Genomic DNA, 8,501 nt, shown 5'->3' with positions numbered 1-8,501 from the left:
TTCCTATACCCTACTAACTCCTCTTCTGAAGATGAATTAATAGAATAGTTCAGTTGGAAGGGACCTACAACGATCATCTTCTCCAAATTACTTTACTGCAAAAGTTGGCACAAGCACAGAAGGTTTTCTTGACAAAGAGGGAATGCTGAGAGAGGATTTGAACAGCTCTTGATGGGGCTTTTTTTAATAAAATAGTGCTTGGGAGTCTGGATGGCTTCTCCAAGCTGCTGGAGATTTTAGTGGCCCAGATGAGGTTCTCATCAAGGACAGACATAAGTGCAGAAGCCTCTGACTTTCTCTGCTTTTTTTAGTAAAAATACCCAAACAAACCAAAAAAGCACTCAGACATGTTCCTCCCTGAACCTCCATTGGTTGAAATGGAGTCAGCTGTGTGCTACATATTATTTATTTGTCCATTAGCATATGGAAGCCATGTGCCACTTCATGTTCTTGTCCAGCTGACCAAGGAGATGTCATCAGCGAAAAACTCTGCTATCCTTACGGTGTTACATGCCAGCATAGCAACACTGGGCTCCCCGATGTTATTTTCAGGAGCAAGCAGGCTGGGAAGAGGAACGCAGTGGAGGACGGGACTCACCTTATGGTTGGGTGTTTGACTGCAACTGCAGAGCCAAGAAACTCTTACATGCACTCAGGAGCTTGGAATCTCAAAAGCCGGTGTCCACAGGAGCATAACGTCCCCACTGACAACATTTTTTGTATTAAGCGATGGTAACAAGGAAATTTGATGTAGCACTGCATTAATGATCGTATCTCCCACCCTACATGGGACTGATTTTGTTTTCTGAAGCTGTCAACTGAGCAACAGATTGGCAATTTCTGTGTTCGTCTCCGGTTTTCCTCTTAGAAACAGCGCTACGTACTGCCATGGTGGACATCTCACTGCCTCTTTTGTCCTGGGTTAGCATTGCTCTCTCTGAAGTCGGGTTCATGTTGGACTCTGCAGCTTCTATGGCACTGCAGCTGAACATTTCAATCAGACACTTCCTGAACTAGAAAGTTGAAAAAAATGAGATCAATCAAAAAACATAAGGGATTTAAAAATATCTCTATAAAGCAGTCTGTGTCTTAGCTAAAAGTCTCAGAAATTCGCTCACGAGTCAATTGGGAATATAAAGAAATAGCCCCATAAAAGATATTTGCCTGTGCCACCATGAAGGACTCTAAAACTGAGAAATAACAACGTTCTAAAGAGATCCAGACTACTAGAAAATCTTATTCTAAAAAATAATTTTCCTCTTCTGCTTGTTACTAACCACATCTAATGGACAGAGTTGGTCATTTCTCCGGGCTCACGAGTTGCTTTCATATGCTAACACCCAGCTATTCAAAGAGGGTTTGTTTCCATGTTGTTCATACCCATGAGTGGGGTAAGACCAGCACACACCTGCCATGCACTTGGAGATCGGGGAACTGTCCACAGGATGTGGGACAAGCAATAGCTCTCTCTGCAGGACTGAATAAATAGATGTGTTCATCACTTCCTATTCAACAGTCACTTTACTATTGTTGTTCTTTTCACTTACATGCTCACACTCTGCTTGGTGCCACCACTCTGAGTAGCTACATTCATTGCATAAATCTAGTCAAGTTTATTACCACACCTGTTACCACAGTGAACACATCTCAGTGGTTCATCCCCTTGTCAATTCTTCTTCTCTGCATCCAGGTCTCCACCCCCATTCCAGAGAAGAAAGGTCCCCATCCCACAGGCACATACAATGCTTCTACCCTACTGTACATACAACCACAAATACAGCATTTCCCCTGACACAAATTCAAGCTATTGAAAACTTCCACCCCCACCTCAACATCAACTCATTGGTGTTGCATTCCTAAGGAATTACAAAAATGTACTGGGACAGTCTTGAAAATAGAGTTTTCATACAGAAAACTAACTGATGTTCGCTAAGGGCTGATTTTCCTTTATAATATCTAAACCTAATAATTATTAACATTCACATTTTAACAATGCACAGAGGCTTACGCTATGTTGCAGTAGGTGTATATATATAGTGGGTTTTTTTAGTTCTAAATATTGCAATGCTAGTTAACTAACATGTAGGTAGGTAGAAATAATTCATTATAAAGCAAGACAAAATAACAGAATACAAGTGTTGAAGACACTTTGAGAGCATACAGTACCTGTTTGTTCATAAAGACATAAATGATTGGATTATAAACAGTAGCTGTTTTGGAAAAGAAAGCTGGAATTGCTGCCAGACGAGGATCCAGCTCAATGGAGGGGTCTGCAGTGACCAGGATAGAAAAGGCGGCGTACGGCGTCCAGCAGATTAGGAAGGCAACGATCATAACAACGACCATCCTGGTCACTTGTCTTTCAGGTTTCCTGGTAGTTCCCAGCCTGCCTTGCGTATCTGACACCTTTGAAGAAAAGACAGAAGATTCTAGAAAACAAGCACCAAGGCCTCCAGCCAGTGACTTAGTGAGCAGGCTCATCTGCCATGCTGGGAGGACAGACCTGCTCCTCCTGGGTACGACAGCACGTAAGGACGCTGTTATGGACCACGGGGTGTCAGTGCTACTGCTGAGGGATGTGAATTACTGTACATTGCCATTATTAAATTTTCCTTTGCTTAAGTGTCTTTATATTTTCATTGTCAAAGTGAGAACAAAAAGGCATTACCAGGACAACCTCTGTGTAGAGTCAGGCATGCCTGCAGAGACGCCCCAGGGTAGCATCAGCCGAGCCCTGAGGAGTGAAGCGAGGGCACGGGTTTGCTCTCCAGCCCCACGGAAGTTAGTCTAGCTCAGGTAACGTCACGGGTGCTGCAGCAAGGACAAGGGACAACGGGCACAAACTGAAACATGGGAAGTTCCATCTGAAAATGAGGAAAAACTTCTTTACTGTGAGGGTGCCAGAGCCCTGGCACAGGCTGCCCAGGGAGCCGGGGGGGAGTCTCCTTCTCTGGAGATATTCAAACCCGCCTGGACACGGCCCTGTGTAACGTGCTCTGGGTGACCCTGCTTTGGCAGGGGTTGGACTGGATTATCTCCAGAGGTCCCCTCCAACCCCAACCAGGCTGGGATTCTGTGATCTTACAAACAAATGAATACTGCCATAGTAATTAATCTCCATTATAAACTGTTAATTAGATCTTTTCCTGAAGATTAATTTCTTTCATCAGTTGCGCAGTTGTAGTGAAAGCTGCTATTGGCACTGCAAAGCTGGGGTCACGGGGCCTGAGGGACTGGCAGACTTTACTAAGACAAAGCAATGCCACTCAGGACCAGGTCCCCACTGTGGGCATGGCAGTCAAACTCTGGGAAGCGGGTTGTTTGGGAACATCAAGCCCCAGTTCTGGTGCCCGGGTGGTCTCTCTGTTCACCATAGTCAGATTTTTAAAAATTAGCTTAGTTGTGAGATCTAGCCTTACGGCAATTCATTACAAATGTACAGAATATACTGCAGGCAGTTGGCTTTCCTACACCAGACTGTGTTTTAACCTGTTATAACAGAGGCCAACTCAGACAGTTACACCTCTCTCTAAAAGCCAACAAAAGCTAAAGGCAAGAACTGGCACAAGCCAGACGGCCACAGATAAATCATTTGTGACGAGGTGCCCTGAGGCCGCCCCAGCGTTTCCTGGTGTGCGCTCTGACAGGTCACTGAGCTGCAAGGGGAGTGTGAAACACACAACTTACTGAGAAGTGTGATTTTTTTTTTTTTAACATTACTGCTTTCTTTCTGGATAATGGAGAGGAGTGAGAAAGACAGCCTGACGAGATCACACCTCAGGGGCTCCCGGCCAGCGCTGGGACCCACTCCATGGCGCAGATCAGTCTTCCAGAAGACATCCTGACCTGACCCAAAGTGCAAGACAGACCATTCGCTGGCTTCTGCTGTGACTGACGGTGACACTTTCCTTCATTGCCTCCTTTGTTCCTCACTTCACCTGCTTTGTGTTTAACTTGCAGCCGCTGAAGTGGCTGTCCCAGAGGAAGGAGCTGACCCTTTTTTGTGCACCTCCTGAAGCATCTGAGCAGCACATGACCCACGGCTCCGGCAAGCCCCTCACAGTGCTGGATGCTGGCAAGTGGTCTCGGGTCCTTCACACCCCCTCTGCTGGGCTAACACCCCTCCCAGGGACAGCCTGCCGGTCTGTGGGGGGGACACCTGCCACTGCTGCAGGGGGGGCAGGACCCCCAGGAGGTGGCTGCTCTGGGGTGGCTGTCGTCCCCAGCCCAAGCGCATCAACCTCTCCCAGCCATTTAGCCTTCCCTCCCCTAATTGCAGCCTGGACGAAAGTGAGAAAAATCCATTCAGAGGAATCGTGCTGTCACCTGAAGCACGCGTGTTCCAGTCTATTTCCTAATGAGAAAGTGAAATATTTTTTGCATTTCCCTCTGTTTTGTTTTACTCAGAGAAAACAACACTTAGAACAAATACACGCATTTGACTATCCGAAAAACTCTAAAAACATCAGTAAATTGAATAAATTTTCTGAATACATGACTGAAGCAATAAGACAAGGCAGCTCTGCAGTAAATAGAAATAACAACATTGTCCCAAAATACTGTCCCAAAATCCTGTCCCAAATAGGAATTTTCCTATTCTGTTGTCTTCTTTTTCACTTTTTGCAGATTCTCTTTTGGATCAGGTCAACATAATCATTAAATAAAATTCAAAAGCATTTCTCAAGTCTTTCAAATGTTCCTGGACAATCTAATACTTTATTTACTAAACAGCATTACATTATTTACAAATGCTACATCTTATCCTGCATGTCAGTGTTACGGAGTATTATTAGGCAGCACTCTTAAAATTTACAAATGCAGTCATTTTAAGCTAAACTCTGATTTACCTGGTTTGAGCCTTAAGAAATGTCACTGAATTGAAGTATAATTGCAAACAAACCAATACTGGGTCATTCGGTTTCTCTGTTAACGAGGCAGCCATTCCTTCAGCTGCATGTTTGGCTAATGAGCTGTACTCATCAGTGATGCAAACTGCACACTGAAAACTCATTTCTACCCAGAGCACGAATTTCTGTGTGTAAGCATAGTTATATAACAAGGGATAACTGAGTGCATGTGCTGCCTGAAAACTTGATCTGCTGATGTCTGATCTTTGTAGAAAAATCAAACACAAAAGTTCCAAATGTTTGCATACATATGCATCTTAAAAATTTACTTGTAAGTGCTGCTTCTTACCTTTCTTAGCTTCTGCATCAGTTTTCCATAGGACACCAAAATCACCAACAGAGGCACTATAAAACAGGTGGTGAAGAATGCAATAATGTACGTACGGTCAGTATAAGCTCCTGAGTACCTGTATAAAACACAAAATACATTGTGTATGTATTACTAATACATGTTATTATTTTCTTGAAGTATTAATTTTGCTCTTCAAAGCTGTCACTAGTATTTTTGTCAACTGTTCTTATCCAAAGGGCCCCTTTACAACTCCAGTCACATCACCAGATATGGGCCATGTCCCTGGCCGTGGGCTAGGACGGGCTCCTATGGCCGTAGGCACAGTATCATAGAGCTGTGGGACAGTTCAGGTGGGAAGGGACCTGTAGTCCAACCTCCTGCTCAAAGTGGAGTCAGCTATGGGGTCAGACCAGGCTGCTCAGGGCTTTGTCCAGTCTTCTGAAAAATCTGTCTCTTTGAATCCTGACAAAAAGCACAAGGTATAGGATGGTTATTTTCATGAGAGATGGAAGCTCCTCCCTTCAGAAATCTTTTTTTTTTTTTAAACCTGTTCTTGGCAAGTTTTGCTCAGTTTTGTTACAACTTTGTTTACATCCATTTGTGCAGAGATGTACATCATCTTTAAACCTTTCCTTTCGATTCCTGCCCCTCAGACGTCCTGAGCTGCAAGTTTCATTTCTTTAGGGTACTCTACAAGAGTGGCCTTACCAGTTAGGCTCACAAGTAGTTCCAATCTTACTGGTGGTGTAACTGCTCCAGCCCATTGTTGGTGGAATGGTCCAAATGAAGGAAAAGGTCCACACAAAGGCAATACCTAGGGCTGCATGCTTCCCCCTCAAGCGCATATTTCCCAGTGGGCGGCAGATCACAATGTACCGCTCAAAAGCCAACAGAGCAAGAGACCAGAGCGCGACAATGCCTACAGTAAGAAAACACAGTCAGCATCAAAAATTGGGTAGATTCACTGAGAAGCAAACACCATCCCACATCACAGAATCGTTTAGGTTGAAAGGCATCTCTGGAGGTCATCTAGTTCAACACCTGCGTGCCCCCCCACCCCGCCCCCAACTCAAGCAGGTTGTCCAGGACCAAGTCCAGTTGGGTTTTGAATATCTCCACAGATGGAGACTCCACAACCACTCTGGGCAACCTGTTTGAGTGTCTCACCACCCACCACATCAGGCACCTTTCCCATCAACCCAAGTTATGAAAGGATGTGCAATTTATGTGCATTATTCTAATTTTTATAATATTTATTAAGAGTACAAGATTTTAAAATTTGTCTAATTTGTCAGTCTACAGCTTAATGACTACAAAACCAAGCAGCTAATTGGGCCATTTAACTGACGGTGACTTCTTTTTTTCATTCAGTTCTACTCTGAAAAGCTGCAACTTAGGTGTAGCTTCCAAATAAACAAATTAAGATATATCTTCAAAATGTTATCTTTGCAAGAAAGGTCACATTTCAGACTGTCATAAAGCTCTAACCTACAGACAGCTGCCCACAACATCAAATTATCAGTGCACTAGGCACATATCACCTGGTTGGCCACCGAAATCTTGAAATAGCCTGGTCTTTCCCCATGGGACGTGGCTTACATGACACAAACTGATTTAGCAGCATTGTCCCTCACTGACATTCCCTCTGCGTAGCTTAACCGGGCTGAGAGCTACCGCGGGACTCCTCTTCAGGCTGAGGGTCAGCCACGTGTTTGATTTAGAGCAGTGGCGAGAGGGACAAGGCTGCCTTTACTATGCAGCTACAGGAACAGGGAAGCAGGAACGAACGTCCATCTCAAGCAAGCAGATGTCCCATTTTAAACTCATTTCCCATGTATTCTGCAGAGGTGGATTTACACAGGGAACTACGTGGTGAGGATTTTCCCTTTTAGAGTACTTCTAATACTCTTTGTGTAGTTAGCAAAACAAAGCCAAGAAAAAGAATCACACAAAGATGCAGGTGTACAGAGTGACTGTTACAGGTGTCACAGTTCCCCAGAACCACTGCAGGGGAGCTAACATAAGCTATTTCTGTGCCCTGATATTTGCCACAGTTTAAAAGAAGCCACTCAGTCTTTCTCTCTCTTATTTATCCATATATGCACACACCTAAATACAAACCTTAAATAGTTACATACAGTGAATTTTTTCCTGACATCGTTTTACCAAAAACTCCACAACTCTTATTCTATTAGCGAGCTTTTTCTCGTTATGCTAAACATATTCAGTGATCAGCATACGCACGACAAGCCACCGATATATGACAAAGACAGTGATATACGTTGTTCACGCACACGAGATCCACTACAGAATACATGCAACCAGTGAGCTCAAATGCATGCAAAGTCAGTGACTGGGGGAGCTGCAGGACAGCTAGCAGAACACATTGAAGGAAGCTGAAGGAAAAAAACATACATCTACAAAGAAAATCAAGCTTACCAAAAAATGTGACAGCAAATCCTTCCAGCACACAAGCCCAGTATCCCATATAAAAATAACCTTTTAGATTCGTTAAAAAGCTGATCGAGCCACCAGTCAGTGAGACCAGGAAATCAGCCACAGACAAATTGACTATAACATAATTGACAGGTTGTCTCAATTGCCTGAACTTAAACGTTACCAGGATTACAGCCAGGTTCTCAGCGAGCGACAGGGAGGTCACCACCAGCATGACTGCTGCCAGAAGCCTGAAGTGCCAGGGCTGGATGGAGTCCAGGGGACGACGGAAGGGATCCCATCTGGCAGGACCCGAGGGACTGAACAACAGCGACTCATTTTCAGGTGCTCTGAATGCATCCATTTTTTTCTCTCTCACTAGCAAAAATAATATTGTATAATACTGGAGTTTCTAAGCTGTAAATAATATTCAGGATTAAAAGGAGAAATTTCCTGTCTCCAACAGAAGTGTGAACAAACTCTCCATGTTCTGCTTTCCAGTAATAGTCCAGGAAACAAAGTTTTGGTCAGAGGAAAGTTTAGTGCTGTGCAGTGAATGTGGGAACGGGGATGAGCAAGAAAATCTTACAGCAACTTCCACCTCTCTCTGCCAGTAGTCTCCTGCCTTCTCTCCTGCTGCAGCGGTGTCTTTATCTGTAATAAACCCAGCTACAGAAGCTGCAGGTTTCCTCCTCCTGCAGCAGCCAACAGCGGTGCTGGAATATCCCTCAGATCATCCCTACTCTAGGGGGAAAAACGAAGCGTGCTTGGAACCCCCCTGGCCTTCAGCACTGCAGAAATGAAGCTTTCCTTTCGTGACCAGCGTGGGTGGCGTGATCTCCCGCACACCCCGCGGCAAGGGGGAG

At 44.5% G+C, this 8,501-nt stretch overlaps 1 protein-coding gene across 1 annotated transcript; it reads right to left on the bottom strand.

The window, feature by feature from the left end:
* Positions 1 to 782: 782 nt before the first annotated feature.
* LOC137662452 (opsin-VA-like) lies at positions 783 to 7,999 on the bottom strand. Its single transcript, XM_068398888.1, has 5 exons — positions 7,639 to 7,999; positions 5,908 to 6,118; positions 5,197 to 5,314; positions 2,167 to 2,406; positions 783 to 1,013 (listed from the first exon to the last, which is right to left on the bottom strand). The coding sequence occupies exons 1-5, from the start codon at positions 7,997 to 7,999 to the stop codon at positions 783 to 785; spliced, it is 1,161 nt and encodes a 386-aa protein (XP_068254989.1).
* Positions 8,000 to 8,501: the final 502 nt, after the last annotated feature.

This window comes from Nyctibius grandis, chromosome 4 (assembly GCF_013368605.1).
Source record: "Nyctibius grandis isolate bNycGra1 chromosome 4, bNycGra1.pri, whole genome shotgun sequence".
Taxonomy (NCBI): Eukaryota; Metazoa; Chordata; class Aves; order Nyctibiiformes; family Nyctibiidae; genus Nyctibius; species Nyctibius grandis.
Note: the sequence above shows the minus strand (reverse complement) of the source record. Positions and strands in the feature narration are given on the sequence as shown.

Excerpts from the sequence above, each read along its gene's own strand:
- LOC137662452 (XM_068398888.1), bottom strand. The coding sequence starts at position 7,999 with ATGGATGCATTCAGAGCACCTGAAAATGAGTCGCTGTTGTTCAGTCCC. Across the intron at positions 6,119-7,638 it reads ATTTGCTGTCACATTTTTTG|GCATTGTCGCGCTCTGGTCT; the intron begins GTAAGCTTGATT and ends TTCTTACTGTAG. Across the intron at positions 1,014-2,166 it reads ATGTCTTTATGAACAAACAG|TTCAGGAAGTGTCTGATTGA; the intron begins GTACTGTATGCT and ends TCAACTTTCTAG.